We start from the raw sequence: 17,720 nt of genomic DNA, 5'->3' as shown, positions 1-17,720 counted from the left end.
TATGTACATATTTCTGAAGTGATACACTATATTTGTACCAATCAGTTTTTGCTGGCCGTGGATAACAACATGCTTATTTTAAAAGTAAACCCTGTTATGTTGTCTGGTGTTTTAACAATCAGCAGTTGATCACTTTGGTTTTATATAACCAAAATAGTTCTGCATTTATCAGTAATCCTGGAATCAGGAAGAGGCAATACCAATGTATTAGCAAGAGAAATCCTTACTATTAATAACTGTTGAATAATACATAGAACAAGAATACTTCAAGAGTATATAAAAAGACTTTTGAAAAACAAATTAAAATTTCATAGGAGACAACACAGATGATAAACTTAATTTTTTGGGGGATAGTATTAGAGGACAGCTCTACCACATGAGATAAAATTTATTTCAATATAATGGAATATGCAGTGCTTTTTTTCTTTAAAAAAAAAAAGGTGCCGGAACTCACACACTCATACAACCTGCCTTGCCTACCCTACAAGGTTCCATCCAAAAAAGGTGCCGGAACTCTGTTCTGGGCATTCTATGAGAAAAAAAGCCCTAAGAATATGTGATTAGTGTACTGAGTAGCATATGTGCCCTAAATCAACAACTACATAAATTTAACTGATTTGTCCTGCTTGCTGTATGAATAAACAAACTAATTAATCATGATTTGCATAATTCAATTAAGCTGGAGCTAAATAAAGAAGAGTTTTTGGAACACTTGGTCCCAGTAATAGCAATGTGATGCTTCTGCTGATTCAAGAACACATTAATAAGGACACTTATTAAAATAAGTTTAAAGTTATTAAATAAAGTTAAAATAATCTGCTTTACAGCAGATATTGTAGCAAAAGATCAAGTATGTTATTCCTTTTCACTTCATATTCATCTGTATATTAATCACCTTATCTAATTCTAACTCTGAAACCATTTTCCACATCTACCTTTATGAAGCAAATGTCTTCCTTGTACAGAACAAGCTGATAACCTCTTTGCAATTTCTTTTTTATACTGTCACGACTGGCTGCCAGCGAACAAGATAGCAAGCTGGATGCCTGCCATAGCCCAATGATGTATAAACTCAGGCAAAACAGTTTTTGGAAGAAAAAACTCTCTTTTTTGTACCAGCATCTTAAGACAGCCATGGTACACACAGTTAAAAGACTTGACATCCAGTAAACAATGAACAAATCTGATCAAAGGACAGGGGAAATGGTGGAATGGAATCCAGAGTTCTAAGTATGGTGTAGCGAGGTACACAAACAGAAGTTTGAATAGTTGTTCTCAACATTTTCTTTCTAGCACTGAGGCCATAAATCCACCACACTGAGCCTCCAATCAATGTATAGTTGAGGATGTTAGACAGCAGACTCTGCTCTTTCATGGTTCTGCTTGTTGGCAAGCCTCTCAAAGCTGTAAAGTTCACTTCTCTGTTGTACCTTTATTATACACGTCTGTTTAGGACAGAATGGCTAAACTTCAGGATCATAGAGTGGGTGCAGGCAGGGAGTCCTGGTCTTCAGCCAAAATGGAATCCTTGGCTGTAATACTGCTGGAATCATCCCTGCCAAGACTGTTGCCACTATCTGTTCCTTGGTCCATTTCCTCCATCTCCTCATCTGATGACATGTCTAATAACTTAATAAAAGTTAGACTTCTAAATATAATATAGTGTTTGTGTGCATGTGTTTATTTGTATCCATAAAAAATTCTTAAGAGCCAAACTATATCACAGCAATAATAAACTAGGTTTAACACATCCCTGTAGAGAGGTAATAAACTATGAACAATTACTCAAGTCACTGTTGACTTTTAGTGATCTGTTATGGATAGGTTCGCTTCATGAATGAATGAACTAATGAGTTTATAACTTCAGCAACATGGCTGAGTTTATAGGGTAAAGACTGTACGTGTCATACCAACTTTCCTAAAAGTCCTCTGAGTAGACCTATTGTACCTTAACTCTGCCTCCTACCCTGGTGTACTGGCTGGATAGTGCCTGTGCTGCTTTTCTGACAAATTAAAAGAGAAAATGGGAAAACTGAAATTAATTCTACAATGCCATCTCCTAGCCATGTAGTGTGGAGATACGTAGCTACAGAAATCATCTTTTCACCATCTTTTTTGGGGGATGGGGGGTGGGGGGAGACAGACCACTCTCAGAGAAGATAAACTTAATCAACCTTTTTTAAATAAAAAAAATAAAAGTGCAAAACTCTTTTTTAGCATTAAATATTATCCTGAAAGAATATTTAGTGGTAGAGAAAATAAAAATATAGAACTGTTCAAAATACAGACAGCAATTTAAAAGTGATCTCCAGAAGAAAAATATAAAGAAAAATATACAAATATGGATAAACCATAATATGACAATGGTTTGATTCTTAGAGGAATTTGTGTTGCAAAGAAAATCCAACTGACATAAAAACAATTACTGAACTAGTACAGAGAAAATGCATGTCCCTTCAGACACAGAGAAAAAAATGAAATCTAATGCAATTTTCTGCCTAGACATGTTCCTAGATTCTTCTGGGAATCCTGAAACTTTTTGTTTGCTTTCCTGGATTTTTGCTTATATTTTTCCCCTTTTTATCAGAAGGGTAAACCTTTTGCCAACTTCATTGTGTAACTTTTTGCCAAAATTTTAAATTCACAAAAGTGTTTCTTCTCCTAGTGGGGAAAGATTGGGGTGATCTGCATGCATGTCACTCATATCATGTCTGAGACAAGGTGAATTGAAACGCCCAGGGCTGGCTGTCAGTGAATGGGACCTGAGGGCTTGTCTGTCCATTCATTAAAATAACAACAACAACAACAACAACAACAACCACAGCAGCAGCAGCAATAATAATAATAATAATAATAATAATAATAATAATAATAATAATAATAATAATAATAATAATAATAATAATAATAATAATAATGTTGAAAGGGACCTTGGAGGTCATCAATCCAACCCCCTGCTCAGGCAGGAAACCCTATACCATTTCAGACAAATAACTGTCCAGTCTCTTTGGAAAAGCAAATGGTTTTCTTTACTTTGGGTTGAATCCAAAGGAAATTCCTGCCATTTTAGTTCCATTGAAATCAATGTAACTAAATGTAAGGTATGGTAACTGATAAATATAGCTCTGAATTTAAATATGGCTATGTTTGATGGTAACACTGTTAGTAATACCACCAATATCAATACTAGCATGGAGCTGGTAGCAGAGATGTTCATATGACAAATGAGGATTTGTATTCTAATTTGTCCCTAATGGTATTTACATAGCAATGTTTTTAAGTCTTGATATCCTTCCTGTCTATATGAATATAGCACTGAATAAAGAACACTGAATTCCACTTATACTGTTTGCTGACAGAAATTAGTACTAGTAGAACAAGAAATGCTAAAAGCCTTGAGTACACTTTGATATATTTTCAAAGCAGAATCTATTTTTAGAAGAGAATTCTACTCTGAAAGCAGAAACAGCTAGCTATGATAAAACAGTATTGAGTGGGAGTAAAAAAGAGTTAATACTCAATGAGTGTAAGCTATGATGCAAGGAAGGGTCCATAAACTGTATGCTCGTGGTTTTAAATAGCTAAGAAAACTTACACTTGATTAGTATATGGAATGAAAAACTAAGGAAGTACTGGGCAAACTCACTGTATGCAGCTACTTTATATTTCAATGTATTATGCAAACTAATAAGCAAATCATGGTTAGATTACCGTAAGTAAATAGTTCATGCAAATGCAGTCTTTGTGTGGGTCAGTCATATAGTCAGCTTTCACTTGTACTTGCTATCCTGAAGAAAATCAAGAAAGAACTCTGAAAAGTCAATTATAATATCAATGTATGTTTGCACGTATCAAAAAAGTGAAGTAGAAGCAACATCATGATGCATGCCCTGTTCCTTTTGTACACGCAAAAGGTGTAGGGCTTGCATTGTGACACTACTTTCACTACCTTGTCCCTTTTGAAACAACTCCACAGGTGTTAACTCCAAGTCAAACTCAATTCCTAATGATATATGCACATGTTTAAGTTGTTTTCTTGACAACACAGTAGAAGTGATTTGCCATTTACCTTTGTGCTGGATTTTTTTCAATTTTTCAGTCTAGTCTGGACCCCTCTATTGCCTAGCTTCCCATGTAAAGGTTTAGTGGGAAGGAAGTGGAATGAATGTTGACATAGCAAATCTGTTTCACTGAATGTAAAGGAAATCAAAGTTTGCATACCCTTTTTTAGTTAAACAATATTGATTGTGCTGATATTATAAGCCAATTATCATATGTTTCAGGAAAAATGGAGTAATAAAATGCAAGTTGGAGGACTCTACCTGGTGGATGAAGAAGAATCCTATCATCAAATAATTTCTGGCTCTGTCTACACATAAAGCTAAACCATTCATTCATTGCTGTTCATGTCCTTTAGGTTTCTTATTCACATATAAAGGACCAATAGACATGCCTCTACTTTTATTCTCAAGCAAAGCAATTTCTTTTCAAAATTCTAAATCCAGAGGAATAGATATATTAGAAAGACCTATAGTTATCATGAGCGTATATCACACTATCATGCATTCAGGGGATGACTCCTGATAGATTAGACTACATTAAAGCAATATAAAATAAAACTCCTGCAACCATCAAAAATAATGAACCCATTTAAAAATTATGTATTTGGTCATACCGAGTGAAAGTGCTTAGAATCTTTTATTATCTTCATTATTCATCCACCCTCAAAAAATGCTGTTTTTAAAAAGTCCACTTAACACCCAAATCCCACTTCCCTAAACTGCAAGCACGCTGGCTGGGGAATTCTGGAAATTAAAGTCCACGAAGTTGCTGAGGTTGAAAGAAAAAAAATCCCTTAAAGAATAACACTGGACAATGGAAAACCAATAGAAGGCAAATATATTGATGCAAAGAAAATTACGTGAATGTTTCTATAAACTGGCCAGGGGCTCTGTAAAAGAGACCTATGTAAATAAAACCACGAGATTCGGAGTGCAAAAATCCGGAAACACCTCCCCCCCCCGAACTCATTTTGCTCTCTAGTGTCTGTCCAGAGTTTTGCAGTCCCATCGGAAGATACGAGAGCTCTTTAGAATATATATATACAGACGCTTGGGGACTTATATAGCCTTCCTCCTCCCCCCCGACCTATATATATAGGGTCGGGGGGGAGGAGGAAGGCTATATAAGTCCCCAAGCGTCTGTATCAATGCTCCAGCTCATTTTTGATAAAGAGCTCGTGCCTTTTTTCCGTGTAGCGACGACGCCAACTAAACTGTTGAGCGTGGCCGGCAAAGCGTCAAAAAGCCAGCGTTTCAACTTCCGCCCTTAGTGGCTGCCCTACTTCCGGTTTCCGCTCGCTCCCGTGGGTTGCCATAGCAACACAGAAGCTGGGCCGCTAGTTGCTGTTTCTTTATGGAGATTGTTGCTAGTTTTGTCTGCCTCTGGAGGTGCATTTCTAATGTTCTTTCGGGGTATAGCTAGACAGAGTGTCGAATGTAGCCGATCTTTCCCCCCTTTTTTTGGTCTGGTGGGGGGGAAATTATCTTTTTCAGTGATCGTTATGATGAACCTTTTGCGTTCATGATCGCGTTGGATAGCAGTACCGTAGCAGGAAGCCCAATATCAGCCTTGTGTGTTTTGTTTTGTATTTGTCTGTATTTACAGACGGTACCAGAATTAATTCCTTTTCATCCAATGGGGCTTACTCCCAAAGGAATAAACACGGGCTTCAAAAGATTTCTCTCCCCCCCCCCCCCGCATCCATTTTGAGACATATTATTTATAGTTACTTTGGGCTCTTGCTCAACTTTTATTGATCTGGATCTTTTCTTATAGCTTATTTGTGCAGACAACAGATGCAATAATACACTGGCATTGAAAGTCAAAGATGGAAGAAAAAAACCTCTGATAATTTACCACTTTTCTATATAGTCTAAACATTGGGACAAAACGTACAGTCAATAGCAGGTTAACATGTAATGAAATTATGTAAAAATAGATAATGTAAATAAAATACATCTACACTGTGTAAAATATCAATACAAACCAGATCTATTAGTTCTTGACTGCAATGATTTTAAGCAGCTTATTTATTTATTAGATTTTTATCCTTCCTCCATTACCTTATAAATAGCTCAAGGCGGTAAATATACCTAATACTCCTTGCTCCTTTCTATTTTCCCCATAACAACAATGCTTCATGGCTGGACTGTTGTAGCAATTTATTGGCTGAACTTCCTGCTTCCACTCATGCCCAAATACAAAACAATGCTATGATGGTTGTTTTGGACCAAATAATCACAGAAATAATAATTTCTAAATATTAGTTCATTATCCTATGACTGTCCCAATTAACCACACAATGATAGTAAAGCAATCAGTATTTTATTTTGCAATGGCAAATATGGTGCCTGACATCAGATAGTGAAGTACCCCTAACATAAAGTAACCTAAACACATATGCTAAAGAACCTGCAAATATAATTGTGTCATGGTTTCTATGATGAAATCAGGCTATCTCCAAAAATAATTTTTTTTACTATTGATGTTTGGCTTTCAAGACTCCCCCTAACTGTCATGAACCTACTTAATATATTTTTTTAAAATCTAGAGATAGTCTAACTGATATTGTCTCTGTATTCTCTAACAAGGGCTTTTGTTGGATCTGTTTGTAGTGGCAATGTGGGAAAGCCACTGTTGTACAAGGAGTTAGTGACAGATTTTGATTTCTCCTTCATATCAAGAAAAGTGTAGAACAGGGGTCCCCAACCTCTGGTCCATGGACCGGCATCGGGCCGCGGCATGCCAGAAACTGGGTCGCATAAGCAATCAAAGCCCCATCAATGGGATGCAGGCAGAAAACAAAACCACGCCCCCTCCGGTCCGTGGAAAAATTTCCACAGAACCGATCCCTGGTGCCCAAAAGATTGGGGGCCTCTGGTGTAGAAGTTTAGAACTCATTCTGAGCTAGCCTACTGGATTTTTTTTTCTTGCTTGCTGAACAAAGGAGAAGGGGAAAAATCTTCAAGTAGCTTCAAAACTGTGAAAATCTCAGACTTTTGATTCCCGTCCCGAAGTTATGTGCCAGCCAGTCAAGGTCAAGTCTTGCAGTCTCCTGACCATAGCAGGGCCATTGGTTTTGTTAACAGAGTACAAAATAATATCCATTCATTTCTTTTGTCTATGAAACTAAATCACTGATATAAACTGCAAAATTAAGAAGATAATTGAAATTCATCACTGAAAATGAAGCCTGCAGAATTTTAAAAATAGATTCCATATAATTAAGTTCTCCTTTTCTAATCATTTAAGGCTACAATGGATATTACAAGAGGAAGTCTGGATGGCATTTCAAGACCAGCCTCTAACTCAAGAAATAATCATGGAAGCAAAATTTTAAGTTCATCTCTGGAGATTTTAACACCAGAACCCGACCAGCCTAAGGTAGTTACATTTTCTGCTCTGTTACTTGTTCTGCTCTCTACAGACTGCAAAGTTTTGCATAGAATTTCAGATGTTTACCAAAAGCCAGTAGGTAAGTGAATAATTACATGCTCTATTTATTTTTTTTGTAAAAAGAATGTATAAAGTCAAATTTGAGGATTTTAGGTTATGATAATAAATTAGGATCTTTGGATAAAAAGTTTGATATGGTTGTTAAAAGTTTCCATTTTGCGCTATCATTTCTAGGTTGATTTTTGCAATAATCACATAGGGGAGAACTCAAAAGAAAATTATGGTAAAAATGGACACGAATATGAAACTCAACAAATGAGTTTCTCAGAACAAATATCTGAAGAAAAAACTGGTGATTTTCAACTGATGGTACAGCATACAAATCAGGCGACAGGTATGGCAAGCAGTATATGATCAATGTAACCTTAATCATATTTATGTAGAGTAATTGTATAATAAAACCTATTCTATGAGAAATATATTTAAGGTCATAATATAATGATATGAGTACATAAATATCTTGTTTATTGCGGTTCAAAAGTGACTTCCAGGAAAGAATGCAAACTAAATATATCTCCAACAAAGATGAGCTGAGCTGAGAGATGTAAGAATCAGCCATCATGCTCACATCTGTAGTAAAGCCTTTCAAAGGACACTGAGTTTGCAATCTTCACTTTTTAATTATTTTTTGAAATTGCTTACTTATTATTATAAGACTGTTAGAGATCTTCGAATGACAAGTTGAAAAGCCACCTAGTGAGTTTATTTCTCTTCTTCAACAAAAGAAAAATTAACTATAAGTGTAGGAATTTAAAGAATTGGAAATAAATGGCAAAAAGCTAAATAAGATTTTGATCTAAGAAAGTTATAAATGAATTAAGGGTCCAGACAGCTTTAGAACATTGAGACATTTACTATAAAATTTTGGAAATACAGTAATTAAATAAAATAAACAGCATTTTCACATTTAGACAGAATGTTTTGTCTACCTTAAATCAAAAGAGAAATTGAAAACATTATGATTTCTGAAATTGGACATGAGAAGGGATTAAAAATTCCAGGCAGCAAAGGAAAAGAGGGGGAAAACACCTGGATCAAAATCAGAACATTTTGTGGGATTTACAAAATGGTACAAAATGCTACCAAAAATGGTTCAGGGGATTTTCAAAGAATGGGACCACACATCAATAGCTACAATATCAGAAATGAAGTCTGCATCTATGGATAGGCTATGTCCAAAAGATATTAAACCTCATGCAAACATTCTATAACCAGAAATAATGGATAATAAAAAGTGTGGATTATATTACAGAGAAGGGAGTTACAAATGACAAGACAAGAGAATAATCCTAATAAGAATTTCTAACTGGATATATAAAATAAACAGATGGAAGCTTTGAAAATCAAAGTGGAAATATACATGACTAAGTAAGACAATGACGTGTATGATTTTTTACTGGATTTACAAAAGAGATTTGTTAAAGCCCTGAAGAAACCTCTGCAGAAAATCCAAATTCTACAACAATATATGAATTAAAGATCAAGATTGTTAGAACCAAAAGAAAAGGAGTATACAGTTGATTGGTTTGATCAAGATTAAAATAAGATATATTTTATAAAACTCTAGTAAGCTTTATAAAAAAACTTCCTGCTGACACCAGGGCTGAAAAATTGATGATTTATAGATTTGCTAATAGATATGGGATGGGTTATAGGAAGAAGGGATACTTGTTTGTAACTATATGGAGTGAAGAGTAACCAAGTTTGTTATGATGTGATAGGAAATTAATATTTTATATATTTCCTTTTCTTTACCTTACCTTCTTCACTTTCTTTAGTTTTCTTTTTTGCACTTTTTATTTTGATTTCTATTTTGATTTCTTTTTCTAAGTTTAGTTTATGTTGTTTGTTTACTACTGTAATTAAGAACTTTAATAAAAAAATGAGGTTTGGGTGAATTATATGACTGTAAAAAAGAATAAAAATAAATTTAACTGGCTAAATTAGTGCTTATATCTAGGCTTTGACTGGGGCATTGAAAGTTGTATAGTTGTTCTTACTATAGCAGTTACATAATTTCAGATTCAACTGTTCTTGAATCTTTATAAAACGTTAGGACAATGTGGAAAAATAACGGACAATTAATATAGAAATATAAGTGTTAAACTCATAGATATAGATATTTGACAAGATTAAGGTCAGTGGACTGAATATAAGATTAAATAGTTTGTTCCAGATTGCAACCACCTTGGAGTAATTCTCTTTTACAGTTGGTTTGATTCTTTAATAATACTTTTAAATAGCATTTCTATGCACTGTTTCTCTTTTTTCAGAATATTCTTCAAGTTCACTGGATTCTGAAGATGACTTTGCTGAAAATAAACTCTCTTGCAGTAGTGCTTCACAGAATAAGCCAGCTGAACCACAAAAAGGTATTTATCTTTTGTACTTTTTCTTATAGTTAAGGTTAGAAAGCCAGCTTAGTTTACAAGCATTAATAATTATAATGAGAAGGAAATGCAAGTTATTAAATAGTGTTAAGTACAAATCTTGCAGTTTTTAAATGTGTGTCATGATGGTGCACACTTGTACAAAAGGAATGGAGATTGCATTATGATGCTAGGATGCTGTTTTTGTCATTTTGATGAAAGCTTCAGATTCTATGGGCATATCTGAGCTTTCTATTTTCCTGGGATCCTGATATTGTTAATTTGGTTTGGATACTTGAATACCAATTCCCTTGTGCTTGTTAATGACTGCAATAAAGTTCTCTGTTTCTGAGCTTTCTGTCAGGATGATAATCTGAATGATTATACAATATAAAACGGGAAGATGTAGGAAATTCTAGCATTTATTTATTTATGTATTTATTTATTTAAAACATTTATATAGCCATCCATCTTTCAGACAACTCTGGGCAATTCTCAATAAAATCATTTAAAAACTGTACAACATACTACTTAAAATTTAATTTTAAAAATTAAAACATAAAACATTAACAAACAATAAAAATAAAAACCTGTCACCAATCCAAGCAAATATAACACTGCCTAATCTTCCAACACTTGGGAGAAAACCGGGTCTTTAAGGCTTTACAGAAGGCTAAAAGGAGGGGGGGTGGTCTGCTGAATTTCAGGGGGCAAGATGTTCCACGGGGCAGAGACTGCCATGGAAAAGGCATGCTTCCCATTAGATTACAATATTTGGGGGAGGGAAAGAGGAGTGTGCCCACCCTATTTGGCATGGCCTTAAGGAATGGGTAGATGGGTAGAAATTCTTAAGGAAAGGTGGTCTTTCAGGTGGCCTGGCCCTATGCCATATAGAACTTTAAAAGTGATGGCCAGCACCTTGAGTTGCAACCAGGAAGAAATTGGAAGCCTGTATAGACCTAGGTGCCCCTATTACTGTATGTATTGCCTTATTCTGGATCAGTTAAAGTTTCTGAGTGGTCTTCAAGAACAGCCCCATGTAGAATGCATTGCAGCATAAATGAATGCTAGAATTTCCTCCATCTTCCTTTGTTATATGCCTGCATAATCAACTGGGAGATGGCCAAGGCATGGTTGACTGTGAACAAGGACTTCTAGGCCAGGAAAATGTGTGATTGGTGCATTAGACGAATCTCTGTAAAGGCTCCTGGCCTCAGCTGTCACCTGCTCCTCAAGCAGGAGCAGGAGTCTAGAAGGACCCCACAAATTACACACCAATTCACACACTCCCAGGAAGTACCACCCTGTCCAGAGTCAAAGATAAGAGAATCATCTGGTCTTGGGGGCCAAGCCAGTCTTGCCAGGATTGACTGAAGCTGGTTGCTCCCCATCCTGACCCTTACAGCCTCCAGACACTTGGCCAGCATTGCCACCACACCACACCTAGTTATGGATGGACATCAGTTTATTTCATAAATGTTTGTATTAACAGTAATTAGTTTTGAAACAATTTTGAGATTCATTAAGAGCAATATTTTCTTTAAAATATTATAGCATTGATGTTGTATTCCTAGTGAATTACTGAATAATATTCTTTATTTGAGGACATTTTAGTAGATCAACTTGAAATGCTATTAAGAATATTTTTGATGGAAAGATGATTTTAATAGTCACTTTTATATTTAAGAGTCATTCAGCTCTGCAAACCCGGATGATTCTAAGGAGAAAGGTGTAGATCTTCTCATCCTGAAAGCAATAAAGAAGATGAAAAGGTTGGACCAGATATTGGCAAATAAACAATCCCAGGAAAGAGCAGTCAAAAAGCAAGGCAGAGAATTGAGAGCAAAACTATGGGAAGAATTTCAGGTTAGAAATGTAAAACTAATTTCAGAATACTTCTATGAACCATCATTTATATAAACATGACATGATGATGAATTGCTGATTGTTTACATTGGAATTGCTTTTGGGCATATAAAAATCAATTATCTAGTACATATGTATTTGCCTTGTATGCTGATTTTCTACTCAATTAAGCTGGCTATTGATTTATTTAGTAAGTTTGTAGACATGGCCTGGTAGAAGTTCATCTAGTTTGATAAATTATTGATACTTTTCATGAATTGCTACAGAGCAATTTACACAATGTATACAAATCTCTTAGTATAAAATATTTTTGTGCTAAATTTATATGAATTTTTACTATGTTGTAGAGTTCCTATGACATACATATGTCATGAAGTATTTTCTGAAAATATTCTGCTCAAATCCTTTCTTATAACTTTTGTAATCTGTTGCAAAAAGTTGCAATTACTAAAGAAATTTTGGTGGCTACATAGCCCAATGATAAAAACATATACTTTAACTAAAAGTGTGTGTAAATCATGTGGGGATAAAAATAAAGTGGTAAAACTTGCAGTTGTGTGTGGAAGCTCTTTAGAAACGTAAGGAAAAGTTTAGCTGTATGCATAAATATTCTGGGATGTCCATTTATCCTTATATGTACATATATATTTCATTACCTGAATACAGTCTATGACATCCCGGAGTTCTTCAATAATTACTGAAGAGGAGGAAAACACTAGCAGATTTTTAGCTTTGAACTCACCATTATCAGGAACACTTGGTAAGAATTAAAAATAATAATTTTTTGGTATTAATTCTAATATGGAGCTAGTAACCTGCAGCCTTTGAACCTTTCATAACAACTTTCAGAACCGTCTCTGAAAATGATTGCAGAAAATTGGTGGCTTTCTTATTTTCCATTTAGGTTAGAAAACATTACATTTGTAGCATATGTTCTTTACATATTTTAAAAAAACATCAGATGCATCCAGTTTGCATTGTTGTATTATCACTGTGGTTCATAGCATCCCCCAAACATTGAGTGCAGCTTTTTGTTGTCAAAAGGTTGTTCACCCCTCTTATTTGATATATAGTAGCAAAAAAGGTAATTTGTCCTGTAATTCCAAACTCCTGCATTTCATATCGGTTGAGACTAGATGTTGTATCAGAACATATGCTTTCCTGACCAAGTATGTCTTTAATTTTTAAATTCACCTTGAAAATACAGGGGAAGTAATTACTGTAGCTAATTTGGTTCAGCTAATAATGTTGCTAAAGATCCCAATCCAGCAGCCTCTTTGGATCAGTTTAGATTCAAACTGATCCCTCACTTCCTGAATAGAAATTTTCTTATTTCACAGTATATGCTTCATTAACAGATCTTTCTGCTTGCGAAGATAATGAAACATTTAACATATTTGAAACTCAGCTTCCTCCAGAAAATTATGAGACTAACGGGAGAGAAACAAAGCGAGGTACAATACATTTTTGTTCTCCAGATACAATTTTAAAAGAACAACAAATGTGTGAAAGCATGCCTTTTGATTGTATTGATGATTATTATTTTATTATTATTATATGGGCTGCACAAAATGGAAGCATTTCTTTTGCCTAAATGTAATACTGTAAAAACTATGTTTTCCCATTCCAAGAATTGTTTTGCATGAGCCTTTCCTCACATTTTATTACATTTGATGTGAGATCAAAAGTTTCAATTTCATGTTCACTTCTATTTACAGAAAAATGCATTTTGGATTCGAGAATGATTAGCTTTGCTTTGCTATGGCAATCACTAGCGCAGTGGTTAGAATGCAGTACTGCAGGCTAACTCACTGCCCATTGCTAGCAGTTCAATTCTGAATGGCTCAAGGTTGACTCAGCTTTCCATCCTTCTGAGGTCGGTAAAATGAGGATCCAGATTGTTAGGAGCAATATGCTGACTCTGTAAACCGCTTAGAGAGGGCTGTAAAGCACTATGAAGCGGTATATAAGTCTAAGTGCTATTGCTATTGCTATCAATGAGTTTGCGGTAAAGCCTGCAATATTTTATTAGGGATAGTATTGAAAACATAGTTTACAATCTATAATGTAGTAATGAAATAAAGAACTTTACATAAAATAGTGAAATGCAATTCAGAAATTTAATTGAGGTGGATAATTTTTTCTATATTATTTGTTTCCTTCAATACTTTTTCTGTTTCAATACCTGAAGGTGATTCAACTGATAGCGTAACAAGAAGTTCAGTGAAGAAAATGGAAAACACTTGGCCAAAAAGTGCAGCAACCTTTAAAAAAACTCCAAACTTTGTTAAAAAGAACATAGAGGTATGTATTTAAAAGCCTTTGTTACAAAATATAGGATTAGAATTCTTTTTTAAGCTTTACCTTTTACTCATTTAGAAAATCACCTTATTAAAAATTTCTCTACAGTTTATCTGAAATATATAAGAGATTAATGATTGGATTCTAATTGTTTTTAGTATCAGGTTTTGCTGGAAAAGTAGATTTTTTAAAACCACTATGTAATTATAGCTACATAATGGAATGTCCTCTCTTAATTGCACATCCTATTTAAAGTTGTTCTTATGCTATGTGACATTTATTGATAATAATGTTTACAAAGTTCATTATAACTAAAAGTTATGAATGATGTGGTGGGAGCCATGCTGCCAAAAGATTTCTATGGAATTTATGTAGTATCTGGCACACGTAGTGCCAACTTAAGTGTAAAGGTAGTCCAGTTTATTGACTACTCGTTCAGCAATCATACAAAGTTACAACAGTGCTAAAAATAAATTTATGAACAATTTATGAACATTTATGATATTCTCAGCCTCCCCGTCATGTGATCTCTGTTACAATTAATATATATTGTCCTGTTTCTGACCTGTTGTTTTTCTTTTTTTTTCTACCTTTGCAGAATGGGGAGATTGGAGAAGAAGAGATTAGAAGAGAGTAAGCAGGCACACAATGGGGAATAGACATGAAAAATAATGTGCTGATAAAACCCTCAGGAACATTGAGTTATTCAGCAGCCATTGTATGCCCATTTATTCTCTTCTAACCCTGAGCTCCATCATGGTGCAGCGCTCCATTGGGAAAGTAATTGATGGCCACCAGTCAAAATCATTCCAGTGCTTTTCTGCCCTCTTCCCATGTACCAATTGCAACCCCTCTTCTCCCCTCACTGTCCTTGGAAAAAAGGGCCCTGCCAAGTAATTTCTGTGGGCAATCTCTCCTCTGCCCCCATCCTCCAGCAGAGAGAGATTGCAGTTGAAGGGATTAGAGGAGAGTACACAATGGTGAATACACATGCTGTTTGCCAACTGGCTGCTGACATCAATGCATTGCTGTTTTCTAATCTCTTTCTCTCCAGTGATTTTAAATACAAATATTAATTTCCTTCTTGTTTATTATCAGGCACTGCAGTGAGCATTTTATAGGGCAGAAAGATCAGTTATGATCATGTGATTTTTCACTTAGCAGTTGCTTCACTTAGTGACCAATTTGGGAGTCCCAAATGTGGTTGATAATCTAGGACTACATGTATTTTACACACATAGCTAGTCCTCTTCCTTTTTTATTCAGAATGTGCTTGGTTCAAAAATGATTTGGAAGAAATGCTTTGGAGCCTATCAAGTGCAGCATCTCTATAATATTCATTTACTGTATGTAGCCCATTTTTCCCACAGTTTCACATCAAGCTGAAAAAAAGATGCTACTGTTTAAGGAATCACCCCTTAAAGTTGCAGCCTCTTTCTTCTGTCTTGGTCAGAAATAAAAAAAAAGCCTGTTGCTTTATTGAATTAGCAGAGAGATGTGCAAGATCGAAAGCACATCTTTTATCCATATCCATGAAGCATGCACAACTCTAATCCTTACTGATTTTCAAAAGACTATTATTGATCTCACAAAACTATCAATTTCCAAATTGCTTTCTTCTTTATGCAGCTGGCCAAAGATTCATCAAGTGAAGTTGTTATGCTAGATGAAGAAAGAGAGAGACTATCCGAATTACTGAAAGACACAGAAAATGATAGTAATCAACTTCAAGCTGAGGTACGAACTAATAATATTGATTCAAAGCTCTGTGCAACCAAATAATTCACTGTAGTGCTGTCTTCTTGGGCTTCTGCTGCTACAATGAGAAAAACTAATATGGTATTGTGGAGAAGGTATTAGCCCAGGATTGGTGATCCACATTCAGGTATTCAATTGATCATGAAATTCACTATGTGGTTTAGGGCCATTTACTCTCTTTCAAATTACCTCAGGAAATTGTAGGAGTTAAAGAAAATGGAAACGTATTTTGTTTTACGTTTGGAGCAAAGCACTTTGCAATGAATGTTCCAAATCTGCTGTATTGCAAAGGAATAAAACTTTAATTTGCTTTCCTTCTTCTGTCAGAATGAAAATCAAAATGTGTTCCAACCTTTGAAAACAATGGAAATTTTCTTCACTTTTAAAGGCATCCTGAAATTTAACATCAGCAAGATACAAAAGCATGCATACATTGCATTTACAAACTCAACAAACGAGCTCAAATCAGCATTATATTGGTACTCTTTACATTTCATGCTCATAGTATCCAGTGCTTATACACAAACTTCAGCAGTATACATGTAATCATGTACCTTTGCGTTTACCTGCCTATTCAGATAACATCCAATTTTCCTGTAATAAGCAAATATCCTAGCTTCTGAGTTGATGTGGGAAATGGCATGAAGCAGGGAAGAGTCCTCTCTACACCTGAACTTTTGTCATCCAGGCATCATCTCCATCTATGGAGATTATAACTTAAGTGAATCTGGGATTGATATGCATCTTTCATGGGACATAAGCCAGAGATTCATTCCAGTACAACTTGCTCAGATAAATCAATCATTGGTTATGAGTGTGATCCAGTGGGGGATAGAACCCATTCTAGTCAGTGGATATATCTGTGGCAGAATGTAGTCACAGGAGGAAAGGGCCCTTTCCTAGAAAGCAGAAATAGAAAAGCTTGGAGTCTTTGATATGCAGGAAAAGGACGAAGGTGGACTCTCCCTAGTAATTCACAAAGTATATCTATTAGTTATGCACATTGTTGTCTTGAGTCTGGCGAGATTAATGTAAGGCCAAAGGAACCAACACTGACATGTGGAGTTACTTCCAAGTAGTTTCTTTATTATGTTCATCTATTGATAGACCATTATCAAAAAGGTTATATATACATGTTCTATATACATAATTGCCTGAATGATCTTGTGGCAGATGTGATATTTGATTCCTACATGGCATTGATGGTCCAAACATCTCTTTTAAGATCATCACTTCAACAATTTAGATTTGTGAAGAAGCAATCGCTGTTCCCAGATGAAGACATGTAGAATTTCCTGAGTAATCTGGGTCATTCTATGTATGCTACATATTTATATGCCAGTAGGGGGTGCACTTGTAACTTTGAAATGAGGCATTGGAGACTTTTTTGTTAATATTTTAAAAAGTTCTAAGAACTCAGTAGAGGACATAACAGTCTTCCACTTTTCCAAAACCACAATTCATTTAAAGTGTATATGACTTTAATACATAATGGAAATGCATGCTCTGATTTATCAGAGTATGGATTATCAATAGAAATACATATTCATTTTCATATAACTTTATTAAAAATTTGAAGGAAAAAGAACTAATGTTTAAAAGAAAGAGAAGAAAAAAGAGATAGGAAAAAGACAAAGCTAAATGTGCAAGAAAAAGAAAAAAAGGAGAAAAAAGTATAAAGAAATAACTTCTGGTTTTCTTATATAGCAATTATACATATACTGTAAAAGTAAATTAACCTCTTACTCTGTAGGTACAGCATGACATGCATTTTTATATAATTATTTTTTTAATAATCGAAACCAAATATAATTTTATTAATTTCTATTTCACACAAAAAGTCAATAAGGAGTTTCCAATCACAATTAAATTTAAACAATGTCCTTTCTGTCATCAGTTTTGCCATCT

At 34.8% G+C, this 17,720-nt stretch overlaps 1 protein-coding gene across 1 annotated transcript in view; it reads left to right on the top strand.

Annotated features, from left to right (window-relative positions):
• The first annotated feature begins 5,388 nt into the window (after nt 1-5,388).
• The window catches only part of FSIP1 (fibrous sheath interacting protein 1), a 51,766-nt gene continuing 39,434 nt past the window's right edge, over nt 5,389-17,720 (top strand). The window contains exons 1-9 of the mRNA XM_015825842.1: nt 5,389-5,450; nt 7,315-7,446; nt 7,693-7,852; nt 9,792-9,890; nt 11,575-11,753; nt 12,420-12,513; nt 13,112-13,207; nt 13,945-14,057; nt 15,684-15,791. Coding sequence (XP_015681328.1) covers nt 7,321-7,446; nt 7,693-7,852; nt 9,792-9,890; nt 11,575-11,753; nt 12,420-12,513; nt 13,112-13,207; nt 13,945-14,057; nt 15,684-15,791 — 975 coding nt within the window. The 5' untranslated portion in view covers nt 5,389-5,450; nt 7,315-7,320. The remainder of the gene's footprint in view (nt 5,451-7,314; nt 7,447-7,692; nt 7,853-9,791; nt 9,891-11,574; nt 11,754-12,419; nt 12,514-13,111; nt 13,208-13,944; nt 14,058-15,683; nt 15,792-17,720) is intronic.

Source organism: Protobothrops mucrosquamatus, unplaced genomic scaffold, assembly GCF_001527695.2.
Source record: "Protobothrops mucrosquamatus isolate PMUCROS unplaced genomic scaffold, P.Mucros_1.0 scaffold_202, whole genome shotgun sequence".
Taxonomy (NCBI): domain Eukaryota; kingdom Metazoa; phylum Chordata; class Lepidosauria; order Squamata; family Viperidae; genus Protobothrops; species Protobothrops mucrosquamatus.
Note: the sequence above shows the minus strand (reverse complement) of the source record. Positions and strands in the feature narration are given on the sequence as shown.